This window comes from Epargyreus clarus, unplaced genomic scaffold (genome assembly GCF_041222505.1).
Source record: "Epargyreus clarus isolate Ecla_fem2 unplaced genomic scaffold, WU_Ecla_fem_2.2 ptg000001l, whole genome shotgun sequence".
NCBI lineage: Eukaryota > Metazoa > Arthropoda > Insecta > Lepidoptera > Hesperiidae > Epargyreus > Epargyreus clarus.
Window position 1 is genome coordinate 14,883,778 of NW_027332209.1, and position 21,170 is coordinate 14,904,947.

The 21,170-nt window shown below is 34.6% G+C and overlaps 1 protein-coding gene across 1 annotated transcript; it reads left to right on the forward strand.

Moving 5' to 3' along the window:
* The first annotated feature begins 4,412 nt into the window (after positions 1-4,412).
* LOC140757640 (uncharacterized) lies at positions 4,413-20,706 on the forward strand. The gene is made up of 2 exons (XM_073093498.1): positions 4,413-4,542; positions 20,153-20,706. The coding sequence occupies exon 2, from the start codon at positions 20,153-20,155 to the stop codon at positions 20,672-20,674; it is 522 nt and encodes a 173-aa protein (XP_072949599.1). The 5' UTR covers positions 4,413-4,542; the 3' UTR covers positions 20,675-20,706.
* The last annotated feature ends 464 nt before the right edge of the window (positions 20,707-21,170 follow it).

Here is a 21,170-nt window from a genome sequence, read left to right on the forward strand (position 1 = left end):
TTTTAAAATATATTTCAATAATTGTAAATATAAAATGTAAAAATTGTATAAATGTATATAAAATGTGAAATTCGGAAATGGATTTAAAATTATTTTTGTAAATTATTTCGAACTGTGATGCCATAATTGTAATTATTGTTATATAAAAATTAAAAAAATATATTTTATTACCTAATAAACGGTAGTTTATAACTGTTTTGTTTATTTTCTAACGATCAACCTAAAAAATAAACGTATTCCTCTTTTTCAAGTATATCAGGTTAAGTACCGCCACGGATTTTACAAACACAATAATAGTATAGCAGATCTACAATTAGGTGTCGGTCCACCATTTTACCCATATTTAATTAAAAATATGATACTTAAAAAAACTTTATAAGTAGATACTAAACAATCTACTTCTCCCTGTAAGGTTAAACAAAATGAAGCAACTGCATATTAAACGCATCTGTGAAAAATAGAAACTCCTACAGAAAATTAATAGCTAAAATACAAATGGTTGAATTACCATCGACGATATTCATCCTTAAGATATTGCTACGAGCATACGAGGTGACTGTGGCAAATTTTGTTTATGGGGGCAATATAAATAAGGGCTGATGTATGGATGCACAGTACAATACAACAATAAAATAAATTGAAATGCACTCGCACAAAAAATGCACAACGACATACATAAATATTATAATTACACTTAAAAATTATGTCTAACTGTCGACTTCGTCGTCGAAATAGTAGATTATTGACGTTCAAACAGAAATCTGTAAAGGATCTACTTTGACTAAAATATTTTTTACTTCATTTCTTTTCAATTATTAACCAACAAAACGCTACTAAAATGGCGCAATAATCCAAAGTATCTGTTTATAATAGTTACAAATAGCGTGACTACGTAGGTCCCCGTTAACGCCATTAACGCCGAGGAACCAGATTGTAGAATACACTGAAATATAGCGTTTCGCGAAGTTACCGTCTTGTGTATGAAATGGAACTAATTACACTGGATTTAATTAACATACGTATATCAGCTAATTCTGGCTTACATATCAGTGTAGCGTGTGTTTAAGTTTAAGAGATTAAAATACTTAAGTAAACTGATTTAAATAGTTTTCGTTTTTTGTCTCTTTACTTTATTCAGAAGTATCATAATATGTATGTATGGAATTAAAGTAGCTTAGGTTCTAGTTAGGTTGGTTTAACATGGCAGCAGTGAATAATTCATTCTTTGGACACAAACAAACACCTATGTTCAAAGACACCTTAATAGTATGGAATTAAACAGCAAACCTTCGACTACCAACAAAAGCTTCGGAACCCTATACACACCGGCTAAACTCCCACTTGACATATTTATTTTAAGACTTAGTCTTGTGCACAAAATAAAGGAAAAGATACATGATATTACGCAACAAAGGGATTTCTATTATCAGTCCCGCGTTGGGCGCCAGAATGTGCCATGAGCCCCTAAAGGGCCATTTTTGCCCGATTACAGGGAGTTTTTACATAATATTTCCACGGATGTGGGGGCGGAAGATCGTTAGGTTATCGCTAGGTTACTGACCTCTGTATAACTTCGGAAAACCTTATTTAGTCTAAGAAGTTCATAATAATGTTGAAGTGCTACAAAATCATTGTTTAGAATTAACTAGTTATTTATTTATTTACTAACAAACTAAATATATCTGTATGTATGTATGTAAATACGCTAACGATACAAATGATACGTTTGTAGCTGTAATAAGATTTTTTTAGTATATTGAAGTTTCATATAGACCATAGAAGATCCATGGTAAAGATAATTTAAATGGTAATTGTGATATAACATGGACTCCAAACCTTGAAACTCGTTATGGTAAGGCGACTAGTCTACTCGTATAGTCTATTTCTAAATTTGGTAAGCGTAAATAAACAATAAAACAAAATAACACAACATGTGAAGAAAAAGGCCTAATTTATTATTTTCCTTTAAGTTGTAACAATTTATAAAATGTGAGGTCTTGGCCTCAATAACCGAAACATAATGGGCAGCGAGGGACCTCCTTGATGTGAGATTACCGACATAATACGTGGGCACAAGGTGCCAGCTGAATATCCTTAATGAGTATATGACATAGACACAATGTAAAAGAGTAATTTAAACAGATTGAATTCTGAATGTTCTAGTTGATTACAAATTATAAGCCCTTTTTAGTCACTTGGGGATTGGATTTATCTTTAAGCTTGCTAAGTTGTACAAGCAAATCCTGTCGATGCATTTTTAATGTTCAATTAGTCAGTAATTATAATTACAACATTTTCAATCAATTAGCCCCTTAGGGAATGCGTTTTCGAAAATTGTATCTTATTGTTTAAAACTGTCAACTATACCTTGTCTGTCAATCAATTATAAGTTTCACTTTCGTTTTCTGTTCCTCTACCCTTAGTATGAGTTTTTACGTTTTTACAAAAATGACTGTTTTTGTATTTGTTTACGTATTTCCCATACATTTCCAATCAGTTCTAATACAGTTCGCTAGAGTCGCGTAAAACGTAAACAAACGTAAACGTAAACAAAACAAAGTAAGGTAGTAAGCGACATGATGTACCGACATATGTCCAACCACCGAGATTCCTACTCTCTTTAATTACATGCGCCGTGGCTTTATTACCTTTAAAGATGAAATGTTTGTTACGCTCGTTTGCTACCTTACGATAGAGGTATTTAACTATTTTTTATGTACAAGGTACGACAAGGTAGAGCGCTTGGCCCGCGGCGACTCTAGCGGCTCTATACACGTATGCTAATTCCACGCATATGCAAATAACTTTGACCTTTACCGTCGTATTTATTTAACCTTACTCTTTCTATAAGTAACAAGATATTGTCACTTATTTTTGCTATAGATCAAAGCAGGTACATAGATCATTTATTATGCAATACCACAAATTATAACATAATATAATAAACAAATATTAATAGGTATAACATCGAAAGGTTCAAAATAAAAGTCGTGCTATACGTAAATTACCACGATATGATAGTATAAGAAGTCTGATTATATGATAGCATACTAGTTGCTGCTGGATTATTTGTGGATCTTCATTTGGACATTTGATTGCCATTTAGGATCCCCTTAATTATTAAGTTTTTATTTTTAGTATCCTGTATTATAGCGGCTATACAAATACAGTGTAAAAAAAATCAAGTGTCTTTCTTTAACGGTTTAAAAAAGAGCCTTGTGTCGACGCACAGACAGCAGAGGCGGGAGTAAAAAGTTCCTAATTTTACCCTTTGGATGCGGAACCCTTAAAATCAAATTTATAATAAGTATATCGTTTTATATACATCATGTCACTGAACCCATCGCACCACATTAGGAGCTGAAGATCAGTGTTAATGCGCTCACATTACCCCGCGGTTACACAAATAATAAATTAGCCGGTTCGGTTCCCGGGCCGGGCTCAGACTTTTCAGCTCTTTAAATTATTCATGGTTTCACCGATGACGGGGTGATTTCGGGTGAACCTTTCGGAAAGGGTACGTAATCTGTTGATGGGTTAGTTAAGATCTTACGGAAGACCTAACGTTATTCTTTCTAAGTAATTGGTGTAAACATATTGTGTTGGAAGTAACTTACCATAATATATGTTAAGTTAAGACAGAATTATTTTTTTTTAGCACTGTAATACAGAAATAGATATGTTAGTCAGCATTTGTTTATATTTCAAAATTAATAATTTTAGGGGAAATGGTTTTTAAATTAATTGCTAACAAAAACAAGAACACTGCCTCCGTTCGTCTATAAAATAAAAAAAAATAAAAAATAAAAATGTTTTATTGATTAAAGTACAATTACATACAAATCAAGGCGCAAGGGCCCCTGTACTGGGTTGGTAGCCCGTATTACTGGGTGCCCCGCTCATCACCAGGACAAAATTTAATCAAATATACTATTACTACCAAGTTTCTTAAACCATGGTTAATTTGAAAAAAAAAAAACAAATTAACAACCCTTAGCACAAAGATCGAACTGCACGGGATTTCACTATCAATAGCTAGGGCAGATGAACTTTACATAATGCACATGGCAATTGCTCTCATATATAGTAGCAAGGTTCATTTAATTATAATTAATAATTCCCCACACATTATCTTACTAGAACTGTATAATACTTATCTCACTTACATTAAAATGATTAATTGACAAATGATAACTAAGTTACCTTAATATATACTCGTAATATGGCTATGGGAGACTTTAATTAAGTTATACTTGAACGCAACCTCAAATATAAACAAATTACTAATTTAAGCATCTATATTTTTTCACTACAGCTATAAGATTTCTATACAGTTCAAATAAATATCACTGTACCACAGTATCACCTTTAACCTCAGCTGTATAGATATCTGCCATTTGGGTCCAGTTCCCTTCGCTGACCACGCTCAGCGGAGCGGGAACGTCGCAGTCTCAAGTGATCACGGGTGGCAGGTGGTCGCTCGCGGGTCAGTGTGGCAGTTGTGATGCCGTATCGAGGATTTTTACCCGATTGGAGGGAAAAGTAAGATTTTTGTTTATAGCTTTATTTACGCGTTTTAAAAGGTTTTTGGAAGGAAAATTAATGAGCTAACAAGTTATGCAGTTAACATGTGATGTTAAGGGATGACTGTTGCACATTAGTATCAACTAAATAAAAACAAATAGAATATGAAGTCTTATCTATGGTCACCTGCAAATACATTACCGCCCATAAATATAAATTTATAATCCCCTGTGTGTACTTTGTCATAAACTTCTCCCATCATAGGGTGTACCCATGAATACCATTATCTCATTACACGACTTTTGTAATGATAATGTAGTAGATTTCCCAGGCGATTCCAAAGAACTGTACCACCTACAAGCTTACTACAAGGAATAATCTACTCCTGATTTATTCGGGGTTTCTTGTGCCGCTTTCTCTCCATAGCGAATCCTATCACCCTCTGAAGCGACGCTAGATGGTTGACGTTAAAAAACGTTTCAAATGAATCAATTGTGAATAAATCAAATTTGAATTTGAATTTAATTGAATTTGAACGAAAATCCATGGCCATGGTCACTCACGGCTTATGTCATTGAGAAATTAAAATCGTACGCATGATATTTTTTTACTTCTCAATAACATTGAAATCATAATTTTATAGAGGTCGGATACGGAAATAGCGTAGCAAAATACACTTTTATGTCCACACTGTCCCAACTTCCCAAAATACATATAAACACGCATTTTGTTACTCAAAAACGACAACTGATGCGGGTCAGTTGTGGACAGAGCGAAAAGCAAAAATAAAAATACACTCGTGTTTATCCCCATTTTAGGGGAGACATATGTCCAGCCTTTTAACGGATTATAAACAAATACTATGAATGGTGAAGTAGACTAAATATACCATTTAGATTTTCTGAGGTATTGTTTTTTTAATTCGGACTCACAGGCTTTCATCATCAACATCATCATCAACATATTAACGTCCCACTGTTGGGCACGGGTCCCCTCTCATAATGAGATGGACTCACAGGCTTAATTATCCCATTATTATCCCATCACTGGGCACGGGTCCCACAGTGAGAGAAATTCAGTTCATAGACCACTCAGCTGGCCGTGTGTGTAGACTTCAGAAACCTTAGGGAACTTTTTTAAAACTAAGGTTTTTCGCATTATTTTTCATTGTTAACGAAATGGTGTAATTAATTACTAATACTCATATAAAATAAAAAAATAAGAAATAACTGGGATTCGAACCTCGGACCGCCAATACAGATGTCAAATTTCAAACCACTGTCACGTAAGTCGTATACTAAATACCATTATTCACATATAATTATGCAATATGCAGCGAATGTGGTCGCTTACAACACACTCATATCAATGTTACCGAAAGTCGATCATGCAGCCTTCGATGTCTGGATCTATATCATTTGATCACTCGATTTATTACTGTTGTAATGATCGTAGTATTTGATATCGGTAAAATATGTATCGTACTTAAGGTTAGAAATGCCAAGTAGAGGCAATGAAATCTGAATGAATGAATTCGTCATATGACGAAAAATAGGCTTTAAAACTGACATACAGTTTTCTGGCGCATTCAATTCAACCTTGAAATAACAGTTTAGTATTCATCATCAACAACCCATTACTGTCCCACTGCTGGGCACGGGTCTCCTCTCAAAATGAGAAGGATTAGGCCATAGTCCACCGCGCTGGCCAAGTGCGTATTGGTAGACTTCACATACCTTTGAGATTTTTTTTATAAATCTCTCAGGTATGCAGGTTTCCTCACGATGTTTTCCTTCACCGTTTAGCAAGTGATAATTAATTTCTAATACGCACATAACTTGGAAAATTCAGAGGTGCGTGCCAGGGATTTGAACCTCGGACCCCTCGATCGAGATCGAGAGGCCGATTTTCTTAACCACTAGGCTATCACTGCTTGTAAGTTTTGTATTAAGCAGTAATAAATCTCTTTTCAGAATAAAAAGGTTTTAGGCCTACCGATGGCGTTACTTGGACTATTCCATCACGCTAGGGCATATAGGCAGACTTCACTTGAGAACTATGTTGAAAATCCTCAGCAGACCTATAAATAATTGATTCCTAATACGCACATAATATCGAATAGTCTGAGTACCTAGGATTTGGACCCTGGACTTAAAAACGAATTTTAAATCACTAAACATAGCCAGCTTGATGATCTATTACATACTTATTTTGAAAAGTGGGTACCCATTTACTACTTTCGATTTGATACTTTTACCCGTAAAATCCAAAAATGCTCTTCACAACGTAGACATAATAAAGATTCATCTTCGCATTAAAATATTAAAATATTTATTTGTGTAGCGTGCAAGTGAAACTTAATTAATACGAGCCAAAATGGATGTCATAATCGATCATTGTCTTCTGGTATAAATGGCGTAGTTTTAAATACAATACCAGTTATTGCATTGTATGCACATGTACCTACTTGCATTATGTTCCTAGGTCTAGAAACTTTACCTTTATGCAACCATAACATTAAATTTAATCCGATAGATTTTATATTCAACAACTGTCTTAGACTTATAGAGGGCAACTTCAGCCACGAAGATTACAATGCATTATGAATTTTATTTTTATATTAAATTGTAGTGTCACAAAAAGATAGACAGTACATACTTCATGAGGTCCGGAACTCTTCTCCCTTTTGCTTAGGCGAGTAAAGGAAAATCTTCAAGTAGGACGAGCGTTTTTCACAGACTTAGAGACTGTTTATTTCGGACATCCTCTTTAGCAGTCCCCTTAAGATGTGACACCTTATCAGACCTCGTTGATCTTCTTTTCCCCGACCTCTATATAGCCTACTGCCTTTGAAGACTCGCGGAGCGGTCGCCTTACCAGTCTGACGCGCAAAAGGTTCTGGGTTCGATCCCCGGCCAAGCAGATATCTGAATGATGAATTTAGATATCTGTTCTGGGTTTGGGTGTTTATATATTCGTCCTAGTGTGGGGCTTTGAGAGTAGAAAGCTTCTTTTTTGTTAACAAGGATATCATAGCGAGTACATACTTAATATCTGAACATCAAAAATAGATAAATACTTAAATCTTTAAACAACTCAGACTTTTTGTAGAGAAATATAATATAGCAAGTAGGCATAATAAGTAGGTATATTTACCTTCACCCTTATAATCTTTGTTCAGCTCTATAATCTTTGATACAAAATATACCCTTGAGTTGTGTTTAATTGGATGAAATTGGAGCAAGATGCAAACCAGTAGGTTCTGTACTCGACCAACCGATTAATTACCATACCTGCAGGCGTTAAATTTATTGGCCTCGTTTTATTATATCAATTAAATTACATTATAGATAATGTGGATGCCATCAAAAACACTGCTTGTAAAAAAATCCAAGCCTCGCCATTCAGCTCTTCCACCGTAAAAAGTCGTAAGATCCATGGAATCCAAGTCGGCTGATTCATACAGACTCTACTTAAGAGACCTTCCGTCTTAAGGTATTATCTCACTATCTAACCTAACAACATCTCATGGGACCATATCAATATTAAAAATATTTTATGTTTCAAATAAATAGATTGGATTTGGCAATCGTACTAAACAAACTAATTTAATTTAATATACATATACTTGTGATATACATTGTTTTTTTTATAATATAGAGGAAGCAGACTAAGCTGGAACGCCTCGGAAAAGTATATTTTTCTTACCGCACTCTTGAAACTAGAACATAGCAGCGCTTAAGACGCAAAAATTGATCTAGCGGTGGTGCTGCTGGAAGCGGTGATACCACAAACAGTTCACATTATGTTTTAATCGCATCATATCGCAGCACACGAGTAACATTACTACGATTGCCAAGTCCAATCTATTTATTTGAAACATAAAATATTTTTAATATTGATATGGTCCCATGAGATGTTGTTAGGTTAGATAGTGAGATAATACCTTAAGACGGAAGGTCTCTTAAGTAGAGTCTGTATGAATCAGCCGACTTGGATTCCATGGATCTTACGACTTTTTACGGTGGAAGAGCTGAATGGCGAGGCTTGGATTTTTTTACAAGCAGTGTTTTTGATGGCATCTCATTCCTTTTTGTAGGTATGCCTACCTTTTTTCCTTTCCGGAATCTTCTATTACTTGAATGTCAACAACAGATTTTTTTAAAGCCCGGACAATTTTTTTTATATTCTTTATTGAAATACGAATAAAAAAAGTCCTATAACTTTTCACGATAAAGTTAATATTTTTAGAGATATGAATTTTTAAAGGTTCGAAAAATCTCAAATTTGGGTACTTTTGACCCATGAAAAATATATTAAAAAAAAATATATATAAATAATATTTTTTTTTTTAATTCTTTATACAATAGTTAATAATATTCTTAATAGAGACTTTTAAAAATTTTATTGTTTATACCTGTTTTATAATTGTTAATTTCACGCGCTCACAAGTATGCGCCGCTTACCTTTAAGTAAGTTTGTCCGGTTGAAAAATAACAATTCCTTGCAATTGTTTAAACAATATGGCACGGGGTTGCCCCATGGCAACATGCATTTATATCACCAGTAGGACAATTTAAAGAGGATCGCATAAAAAAATTGAGGTGGAATAGTTTTCGGTACTCATGCGCCAATTCCTCCTGGACTATATACGCTGCACATCCAAATAAGCATAAATGGGTAACATCTACTCGTTTCCCAGACCATTTTTGTAGTGGCACGCGGTCTTTCACTGCCTTCGTCGGACTCCGGTTTTTGATATAAAAAATCACAGTATTTAACGCTCTTGCTCAAATTCGCTTTAATTTATAATAGACTTCTCGATTTTTCGATAATAGTTCTGTTAGCTCTCTCAACCATACCATTCTGTTTGGTGGTATATATCTACTATATATCGCCTTCTGATGTAGAATTTCATTTATTGACAAAAAATATCGTAAGCTCTATTACAAAACTTTGTTCCACCATCTGATCTCATACACTTGTTCGACTTGCTAGTTGCCTTTTCAACGCGAACTTTATATTTTTTAAATTTCGTAAAGTCTCACTCTTATGTTTGAGAAAATTAACATGTGTCATTCGAGTATATTCGTCGATAAATAATAACATGTACCTTGAACCGTTGAATGAAATAGCTTCCATGGAACCACATAAACCTGTATGTACGATCTCCAGTATATCGTTCGCTCACGTTCAGAGTTTTGGAAATGGTTTCTTACTAGTCGACATATCCGTCGTAATGTTCACATCATCAAGACGAGTCACAATATTCTTTAAAATTCGCATATATTCCGGATTAGTACGGGCTAGTCTTCTATGCCAATATTTATTTGACATTGTCAAATTACATATCGGTGATTTGACAAATTGTTTAAATTTAATGTATACCATGTACGTTGTGGCCAGTTGCGATGATATTATCTATAGAGTTACTAATAGTGCAACCGTTTTTCCGGAAATTAACAGTAAATCCTTTTTCAGTAAGTTTACTCACCAATAACGAAATCATACTTAAATTATTAGTCTGTATTTGTCTTCTGCATTCAACCTGTAGTTATTTTTAAAATTATTACTTGCAAAGTATATTAATAATACATATTTTCAGCTAGACCATATTTTTCACCGAACAATATCGAAAAGTGCATTAGCGAAAAGTGCTGAAAGGGGTTACGAGGCCGATTTGGATAAAAACTATAACTGCATCATTAGTTTTTAAAATATCTTTTTCCTTAGCCGGGAATCGAACGAGTTCAGTTTTAAAAAAAATACACCCTCTATATTATTCCACTATATGATAGTGTCGCGTATAAGGATAAAATTCTGGAAAGTAATGTTATGTGACAAATTAAAGTAAAAGGAAAATTTTTAAGAAAATACATATATTTTCATACCTTGGCATACTAATCCTTAAGGATTATACATATCATATGACTTATGTATAATTCTTTAGGACTATACATAAGTCATAAAATTGAAGAATTTGTTGGTTAATCAACTAATTCTTCGATGTTATGGCCATGATTTACGGCTTAGTATGAGAAAGTAATAGGTTGGCAACTAAGTTCCCGCCGAGGATTTATTTTTTAATAAAAATAGATAACTGATTAATTGGAAAATTCTTATTTTTCGTTGTTTACAACTTCGTAATAACGTTGAATATGATTTTCAATATCTCTTTGTTAAGTAATCACTCGGATTTGACTCGAAAAAGTCATTCTCGCAAATTGTCAACTGTATGTAACATCTGTATGTAAACTCCGCATACGCATAGCAATTCACGCATAGCAAGTTACAAACGCATAGCAATTCACAAATCTAATATAATGGTCCTAAAAATAACCTTAACTAAGTCGAACATAAAAATATAAATTCTTGGAGAACAAAACGTCCGCTTTCGAATGATTTAAAACATAAGGCCAAAAAATTGTTAATATGCGAAATGTTTAAATTAATGAATGGCGGCAACTTAACTGCCAAATTATTATGAAAAAATTTGAATTTTCTTAAAAATGAGGCTTTTCCTTTACTTTGTCATTTATCATTACTTTCAAGAATTTTATCCTTATAAGCAACACTATGAGGTAGTGGAATAATATAGAGGGTGTATTTTTTTTTCAAATATTACGTAAGTTGAAAACATGATTTTTTTGTTTGTGTAGATATTGGTTTGTCTTTAATGCTATTTGGTAGGTTTAGGTCTAAAACGGATAGGGCAAAATGAATTGTGTAATTAGTGTAATCCGTTTAAAAGTTATTAAGGATTTTACATTGTGAACTTTGTAAATTTTTAATATTATGTATGCTTATTTTCATACAGACATTTATTTAAGCGCAACAAGGGCGAAATTTGCCTAAACATTTGTTTCCTTGGAAACAAACTTATTATTATTTTATAATACGGTGACAGTTGCTTTACCTCACGACAGTTATTGTATTTTGTGTATGTTACCGTTAGATTGCAGAATACGTTAGCATACACATTAACTAGTTAGTCTGAAGATTAGCTAGAAAATAATAATATGCAGATTAACTATGTAGTAAAATTCGAAACATCTTTTCAGACTTGTTCTTAGGGCTAAAACATATGCCTTTTTACGACATAACGACGTATCGTGATACATAGCGACATTATGCCGCAAAGCGATATTGTTTCTTGAAAATATGCAATGTTTGTCGTAAATTCATGACACGACGACGCATCATGGCATGCACGAAACGACGTCAAGGGGTGAAAATTGATACAATCTTCGTTTTGTACTTTAATACAAATGTAATGGGCAAGCTAATCTGCGTTTTAACTGATTAGGCACATTAGCCGCAACATATAGTTTTATTCTCATGACATTTGTCAGAAATTCGGAATGTTTTTGATATTATATTACTTTTTAGGGTTCCGTACTTAAAGGGTAAAAACGGAACCTATTACTAAGCTGTCCGTTTGACTGTCTGACATAGAGCTCTATTTCTAGAACCTTAATAGATAGAAACTTAATTTTTTTACGGAATATGTATAATGATGGCCACTTTAACAACAAGTACTAAAAATAAAAATAAAAACTTTCAAATAAAGAGAGTTTTTTTTTCTTTTTAAGGAGGAAATCTTCAAAAGGTACCCGATGACGTGGAAGTGACGCGGGGTTATGTGGGACTTTTACCGCACTAAAACCCCCCGGTGGCCGTCCTCAATGTTTGTTGGAGAACTCCGGGAACTCCGACGAAACGCAACCGAAGTCCTCCAAGCGCGATGCCCCGATCGAGCTCTGCCCTGGGGAAGCAGATTTCGCTCCTCCCAAACTATCCGGTGTTCACGACGGTATACGACCACACATACCGCCGTCCTTCCCGGGGACACTTATAGGACAGTTCGAGCTCCCACTCGTGCCACGCCCAACTCCGGAAGCCCCTTTTAGTCGCCTCTTACGACAGGCAGGGGATATCGTAGCCCTATTTTAGTCCAGGAACTACAGGGACAAACATATAAGGACCTGATATTTTTTGGCGTTTTTCACTTTATCTATTGAACCGTAATAGATGTTACAGTTGACATTTTCACAATGCATTCTATGGCTGCTATAATATCAATTACTAAATATAAAAAACACATGTTTTTTTGGTACGGAACCCTCAGTTTACGAGTTCGATTCGCACTTCACCCATTATTTGTATTGAAGTTAAATTGAAGTTGGAATTGAAAACTTCTTTTGTCTTGAGAATAAAAACAATTGACGTCGCCAATAATAGTAGGGGAGCCTAAGAGCGGATTTCGAGAGTGACTCGAACGCGGCAGATTAAGATATGGGAGATACCTTACATCCTATAGAGTATCTTAAACAATCCATTTGGGGGGTTCGCACGGGGAAAATATCGTGAAATCTATAGTAGCTTAATTACATGCTGAAAACAATAAATTTATAACAATCTGACGATTTGAGGGTGGCGTTAGGGAGTAATAAGGTTGCAAAAAAATCGTTACCTGGACATACTTGAGCGCGGTATTATTTTTTTTTAATATAAAGGAAATAATGCTAGAAAACGGGTAACATCATAATCATACCTTTCTCTTTTTAAATGACTGTTTTTTCACACGTTGATGTAGTGAAAAAACAGTCATTTAAAAAGAGAATATGTACATACACTATCTGATAGAGTCACTTATTAGCATGAATCCCTGGAAAGTAATGGTGTATAACAAGCTAAAGGAAAAGGCAAATTTTATGGAAAATACATTTTTTTTTTCAAATCGTCGGTATAAAAAGACCCCTCCACTAAATCGTCAGATGAAGGGTTATGAGAAGTAAAACATCAGCTGGAATTTCCTGTATAATAATCTTACGCCCTCGAGTGTGTCAAGATAACGATTTTTTTTTTTGCATTTTCAAAGAGTGACACTGACAGTCTTTCGAATCGAATCGTCAGTCTTTCGAATGGGCGACTCATCTGGGGTAACTTAATATCCCCTTTTGAAAATCTAATGCACTGGTGTAATTATTTTTCTCCATTTTTACCTCTCGTATGGCTGCAAACCAGCAGATAAACATATTTCTGCTGCGCCTTGAGTATGTCCGTCTGACTCATTTTTTTTACATCTTTCGAATCCTCTAGAAGCTATTCCCACCGTGAATCGAAAAATATCATACAAACTTTTCTTCACTCACTAAAGTGTAATCTATACAATCGTATAGGTCCAAACGACGCTCGAGTTTCTTCCCATTAAGCATCATGGGCTCCCCTACTACTCGTACATTTCGCGGACAGGAACACAGATTCATTAACTGCAAATGTTACTTTGTAATCCTATATACTTATATAGGATACAAAGTTATTTTATGTAGTTGGTGTATCTAGATAACCGGAAAGAAATTGCAAAATATTATAGTTTTTCCGTGAGTTATATACTAAACACTAATTGTATTCTCAATCTTAACCTTCTATGTCTGCTAGAAGTGCCTTAACATTTTGATGATCGGTCAGTCAGTGAGTGACAAAATTACAAACTTTGACTACTTGTTATTCTTAAACTACTGGTTCAAATTAAATGAAATTGGTAATACACCGTGTCTATACAATGCTTGCTTGGCTCCTGAAAATTCAGGCTTCTAGCTTCATATGCAACGAAGTTACAGGGGGTCAAAAATGGGCCGAATTGCTTCGGGAAAAGTATGGTACGGCCGTGCCGCTTCTTTTGGCTCGACTTGGCGGAGGCACTGCCGTGCCTCCAGATCGAAGTACGTTTTGAAGGTGGTAGAACCCTTTGTGGTTTCGAATCCGGCGGCACAGCCGCCACATCTATTTCTACCTCATAATAGCAGTGTTAAACGTTGCTATGTTCTGGTGTTCCAACTTAGTCCTCAGGGGTAGCGGCGCATCTGTGGGCGACCTCAGGTAGGAATATTTAATCCTCTCTGGGGTTGATTACAGATGTCCATGGGCGGCAGTAGCCACTGTCCGTCAGTGGACTGCATGCTCGTCTGCTACTCCTGTATTATAAATATGGCTCAAAGTGCACATTACAAGAGTTATTACGTATTACAAAGTCACTCGATATATATATCTTCGATCTATTCCCGGCAGGCGACGTTTAGTTTCACTACTTGCCGATAGATGGCACTACGTGTATTCAATTTGTGTTAATTATAAAATATTAAATATTATTTTCTTAGGTTATTATACTTTTATTAATAACTAAGGCTATCTAATATTAACAAAATCAATGCAAACAAGGCTGAGTATTACTTAAATAAAACATTCTAAAAGTAAATTCTCTAAAAACTAAACATAAGGTATATTCAATTTATTCTCTCTCTACAATTTATTATATTTTCCAAATAGACTTAATAGTTTTAAATGAAATATACGGTGTCGAACCAACTTTCTATAGAATTTGTCAATGACACATTATGCTTTGCATGTATTTGCATTAAAATTTATCGATATTGTTTGACAAGGTGATAGATAAACACTTTATTATCTGTCTGTCTTGTTATCCATACGTGTTTTATACTACAGGTTTTTTGTGTGCCACTGTGATTCACTTACTTTAGCACACTCACATCGATAAGTAATAAATGATGCACAAATTCCATTATAATTATTTTTACTTACTTAAAGTAGATTTTGTTAGTCAGATAACATCCATTAATATAGACCGTCATTGCTAAGAACTTGTTCAATAATAAAAATATCGGTACCAACATCATTTATATTTCTGATTCTGAGGCGTTACATGTATTTCTCGTTTGTTATAAAAAGTACTTCGGTATTGTTGATCGAAGAAAAAGTATAATATTGAAATACATCCACTTTCCATAAATGATTGTACATAAGAAATAATGAGATAACTTCTATCGCATTACTTAATGTCCATAGATTTTACCACAGCCATAGATTCTATAGTCCGTGTGGCGCATAGGTCACCATATTGATCTGACACGCAATTCTGGGTTCGATTTTTGTCTAGAAAGACATTTAGATAATTTGCAATAGACTAAGGTATAATAATAATTTACTTTACAATCATTCGAAAAATTCATTGTTGCACCACCACGGAATAGGAAATACCATTTATTTTTCAATTTATTTTTATCAAAAATACTACAGTAGCTTTTAGATGTATTTTATTTCATAAAATAAAATTACTGTCCTCTCTTCAAATTGCTCGCAATTAAATAAAAGGACCGAAATGAAAGAATTAATCAAATCAAAAGACTTTCCATACAATGGGCAAATGAAGCTCTCTTCAATGTAGGATTACCTGCCACCCCTTTGTCTTTGGGTTCCCAAGCCGCGACCCATGACTAATTCCACAGACTATGTCGCCAGAGAGGCAACCGTATTTTAATATAATTATAAAAAAATCTTAGCGTGTCTGTTCATCGAAAATCCCTTTTTTCAAACAATCGCTAGAAAAACTAAGAATGTAATAGCAATTTCTATCATTTTTTTACATTGCATGAGGTGTATAATATTGGTCACTATTTTCCACCCAGCGACATACGCAATATAATGTATATTTTTGGATATTAAATGTATATATTTTAAAATGAAGTTCTTGTGGATTCAGAATATAATGTCAATGATGCAACGCCATCTATCAGCTCACCGAGCACAACGATAAACTGAAATTCTACACTACTAATTCATTGTACTATTGTAAGAACTTTTTATATACCAATATTCATACAAATAAATTATTGATTGATTGAACCATAGCGGGAAGTTTGCCTCTGTATGTAACTTATCCATTGGCTTGGTATCTAAGATCTACGACTATGCCGAATTAAAATGACAAAGAAGCTCTGGAAGATCTTATTTAATTCTCGGTGCCATTACTGATTCCTTATTACATTCCAAATTAAGATGAATTGCTTCTGCTTTATAGCAACCCTCATTGAGCTATTTGGGTGCTTTTGGGCATTTACTTGAAATTTGTTACCGCCCAGCAGCGTGTTTCATCATCATCAACCCATTATTGTACCCCTGTTGGTTGGGCACGAGACTACTCTTAGAGTGAGATGGATTTGGCCATAGTCCACCGCATAGGCCATGTGCGTATTGGTAGACTTCACATACCTACCGTTGAGATTTTTTTTAATCTCAGGTGTGCAGGTTTCCTCACAATGTTTTCATTCACCGTTTAAGTAAATGATAATTAATTTCTAATACGAATTGAATTGATCAGAGCGTGCCTGGGATTTGAACTTCGGATCCCTCGTTCGCGAGGCTGAGTTTATTAACCACTAGGCTATCACTGTTTTTTACTAGTAGTTGCAGTGTGTTTACTAGTGTATTAACTGACGTCAGTTAATACGGTAGGTAATACGTAAATCCTATTATTTTATAGATTTTTTGATCGTAAAACATATTTTAAGCAATATTTTACATAAACAATATTTTTACTGATCGGTTATAGCATTAACACATAATTTCAGTTGGTTATAAATTAGCTTTAATGGGATTATAATTTATAGCGTTCTGTACCCGAATAAAATTGGGACCCCATTACTGAGACCTCGGTGTCTGTCCGTCTGTTCGGTCTCCATCTCTTGAGTGTGTATATTTTAAATTTTATAAATTTTAAAAATGTACAGAGTTAAATAGTTCACAGTGGTACGGAACCTTTTACGACTTCGTCTCGCACTTGGCCGATTGTAATTATATACACATTTAAAAAATACTGGGCCATAATCTAAAGAAACAACAAAATTAAAAAGTATTTTACAATAAAAAAATAAAAAATAGCGAATTTTCACTCATGATACCACTCATCATGTTCCGTGATAGTCAAGCACTCGCTTTTATAAAATTTCAAGCTTGTATTCAATTGATGGCGAGTGATCATTCATGAAATAATTGGTTCGAGGAAATTATTTTCTACCGTGAGCTCATCCGCTTTTCCTGCCAAGTGATAATTGGACATGAACTTGATAAAGTGGCCATATTGGTCGTTGATTTAAAGCTTGTAGCTTTGTGGTTCCAGGAAATTGGAATAAATCTGTGATGGTAAGCAACACTGAGAAGAAATACTAAATATTAGCATTTCTATGCTTCAAAAGAGACATTCGAAATCATGAATAGCAAAAAGTAACAGGAAAATACTTATAGATAGAATATTATTACCTTTCATACAAAGCATATTATATGGAGATATAAGAACTCCGAAGTCTTTACATGTTTTGGCCTATATATTGTCACGCGCTTGCAATACTGTTGGTTTTGGCTGCAGATTAGAGAGATTAACGAATACAACATTTATAAAGCAGCACTACTGCAGAACTACGTCAATTTGAAAGCGCCCTAAAAATTGTCATCAGTACCTTTCAGTATATATTTATGTGATTTGATGGTCACATGTATCATATAATGGCAGTGATAGCCTAGTACTTGAAACTTAGCGTCTCGATCGGGGAGTCTGAGATTCAAATCGCAGGCACGCACCTCTGATTCTTCAAAGTTATGTGCGTATTAAAAATTAATTATCATTTGCTTAAATGGTGAAAGAAAACATCGTGAGGAGATCTGCACGCCTGCAAGATCTTTCAAACTAAGGACAAAAAATATCAAAGGTACCTAAATTCTACCGATACGCACTTGGCCAGCGCGATGGACTTTGACATTAGGTTCTCATTCTGAGAGAAGACCCGTGCCCAGCAGTGGGACAGTAATGAGTTTATGACTATACATAGCCTATAACGATGTTTTTATACCATGTATGTAACCGATATAATTACCAAAGGACGTACTACCTTCAGAGCGTCTTGTATTAAGTGTCACCTTACGAAACCTAACAATTAAATTACTTCATTTATCTTAAATTACTGGCGACACCAAGTCGATCTTGGTGACAAATTAAATTTATCATCGAACGCTCTTCAGACTAGAATTGGATATCTAGATTAAAATTTATTCTAGTTAAATACATTTGTTACCAGTTTGCTTCTAAAATTGTTTTTTTTTCAATAACATATATTTTACATATGTTATGTATCTACTGTTCAAGTATTTGCCAAGTCCAGTATTTCTCAGATTCTCTTGTAAGTATATTTCTTTTATGATAAATTGAGAATTCAAGTTTTTTACAAAAGGACAATGCCCATGAAAGTATGGACCGCCGTCCAGAGTTGCATCCTGTGGTTGCATCAAATTGAAACTTGTTGTGGACGATGTATAATTAACAAAATACTACCGCCAATAATTATTTTTTAGATCAGCATCCGGGTTCTGAAGTTATTTACCGAAATGTTACATAACCTCAAAATCGAAAATATCAGACGATACATTGATGGTCGGTTTTAACTGATAGTAGGTACCTATAATGTAGTTTGATTAACATATTCCATTTACTTTTAAAGGTAGTAGGTAAAAAAACCTAAAATAATCCTAAAAACCTAAAATAATGAATTCCGAGTATAAAATACCGCCATTTTAATTTTTAAGAACAACAATCAACATTTCGTCTTATTTTATCTTAAATGGAACCCCCTTGTTCAAAGAAACTATTCTGATCGACAAACTATGTAAGAAAATCAAAAAATAATTTTAATATTACTTTCATTTGATGCATGACAAAAATCATTAGTCAAAACACTAATAGATCTTATTGAATTCCGAGTATAAAATTCCGCCATTTTAATTTTTAAGAACAACAATCAACATTTCGTCTTATTTTATCTTAAATGGAACCCCCTTGTTCAAAGAAACTATTCTGATCGACAAACTATGTAAGAAAATCAAAAAATAATTTTAATATTACTTTCATTTGATGCATGAGAAAAATCATTAGTCAAAACACTAATAGATCTTATTGAATTCCGAGTATAAAATTCCGCCATTTTAATTTTTAAGAACAACAATCAACATTTCGTCTTATTTTATCTTAAATGGAATCCCCTTTTCAAAGAAACTATTCTGATCGACAAATTATGTAAAAAAAATCGAAAAATAATTTTAATATTACTTTCATTTTGACGCATGAGAAAAATCAGTACCAAGAATGGGCATTCTCCTTTGAGCAATACTTTCTAAGAATCACTTTTGAAAAATCCGCAATACTTATTACGTTTTCCGAATCGAAATCGCTGTAAGCTTGTAAGTACTGTATAAATCGAATCAGTTTTCCCTCAGCAATAAGTAGAAAGTTTAATATTGGTTTTATTCTGTGTACGTATTTACTCGGTCCGGATTTCCTAATAGAAAATGTCTTGGAAGACTTACTATAATATAATATTAAGTGACATTTATTTTTTTACTTCTAACTACAATAATGAAAAGTTTATTAATAATAAAGTGTTTATAAGTCTCTGTTTGATCATAAAAATATAGATTTTATATTTAAATGTTAATTTACATTTAAATATGCCCATCAAGCCCAAAGAAGACCGACGAAAATAAGGTTAGGCGCAGATGCCCTGTGTGTGAGGCTAAGTTGGGTCGCCTATTAAAAAGGTCACCCTTAGGTATTGTACCGTTCATGCCAGGATAGTAGCACTTAACATTGCTGACAATGAGATAGGTGCAGCAATGGCACCTGCGCAGTCGGACTACGAACTTTAAGCTCTTTCCGTAAAATAAATAAAAGGTGATTTTATATTACGAGTATATGTCACAAATATTTCATTTCAATTGCTTCCAGATGCTGGCACTGTACTTCCTGCTCGCAACCCAGCTGTACCCGGTCGCCCTCAAGCCGAGCACATACAAGCTGCAACCAGTGAAGCAGTCTCTCCTCACTAGCCACGCCAACGCCTTGCCACTACCCACCGTCGAAGTTACCCACAAAATTGTACGAAAGAAAAAAGGCCCCAACATACCCCTGTCGATCTCACACCACATATATGTACCAAATCTACACGTGATTCCAATACAGCATCACATCCACGAGCTGAACCACATCATCGATGATAACAAGGTGATCATAAACCAGAATGTGCATAACAAGAATAACACCCATACTCTGATACCGGTTCTAATACCGCTCCACAACCTCGTTCCGGTCTCCGACTTAACAGTGATACCCCTGCATCGGGTTGATACCAAGATTTACAATGAGAATGACGAGAGGGAACACTACCGCAACCCCCTGGGGGGTTACGGCGCGGGCTGGGGGTACGGCGGCCACGGAGCTGGACACGGGTTCCACTTCTCCTACGGTTAGTTATTACTTATCGGAATAAATTATTTATTATATATGTTGTTTTTATTCTTCACTCTTATCGATGCGTGCAATGCTCGAAATTACATTATTTGTTATTGTCGATTGAACTATACTCTCACCACTATCAAGGTGGTTGAACTATTATTGATCTCATTACCCATTTTGCCATTATAACCTAGCTGGAAGAGCATCTAAATATATATAACTCAAAGGTGACTGACTGACATAGTGATCTATCAACGCACAGCCCACTGGACGGATCGGGCTGAAATTTGGCATGCAGGTAGATGTTATGACGTAGGCATCCGCTAAGAAAGGATTTTGATCAATTCTACCGCCAAGGGGATAAAATAGAGGATGAAAATATTACTACCTAACGCGAGCGAAGCCGCGGGCACAACGCTCGCGTTACGTAGTTAACGCTTACGCTCTTTATTAATAATCTCTCTGAATTTTGTCTACCACAATATAGATTGAATATTAACAATAATAATAA

Bases quoted from the DNA above. Each gene is read 5' to 3' on its own strand.
- LOC140757640 (XM_073093498.1), top strand. From the start codon at position 20,153: ATGCTGGCACTGTACTTCCTGCTCGCAACCCAGCTGTACCCGGTCGCC.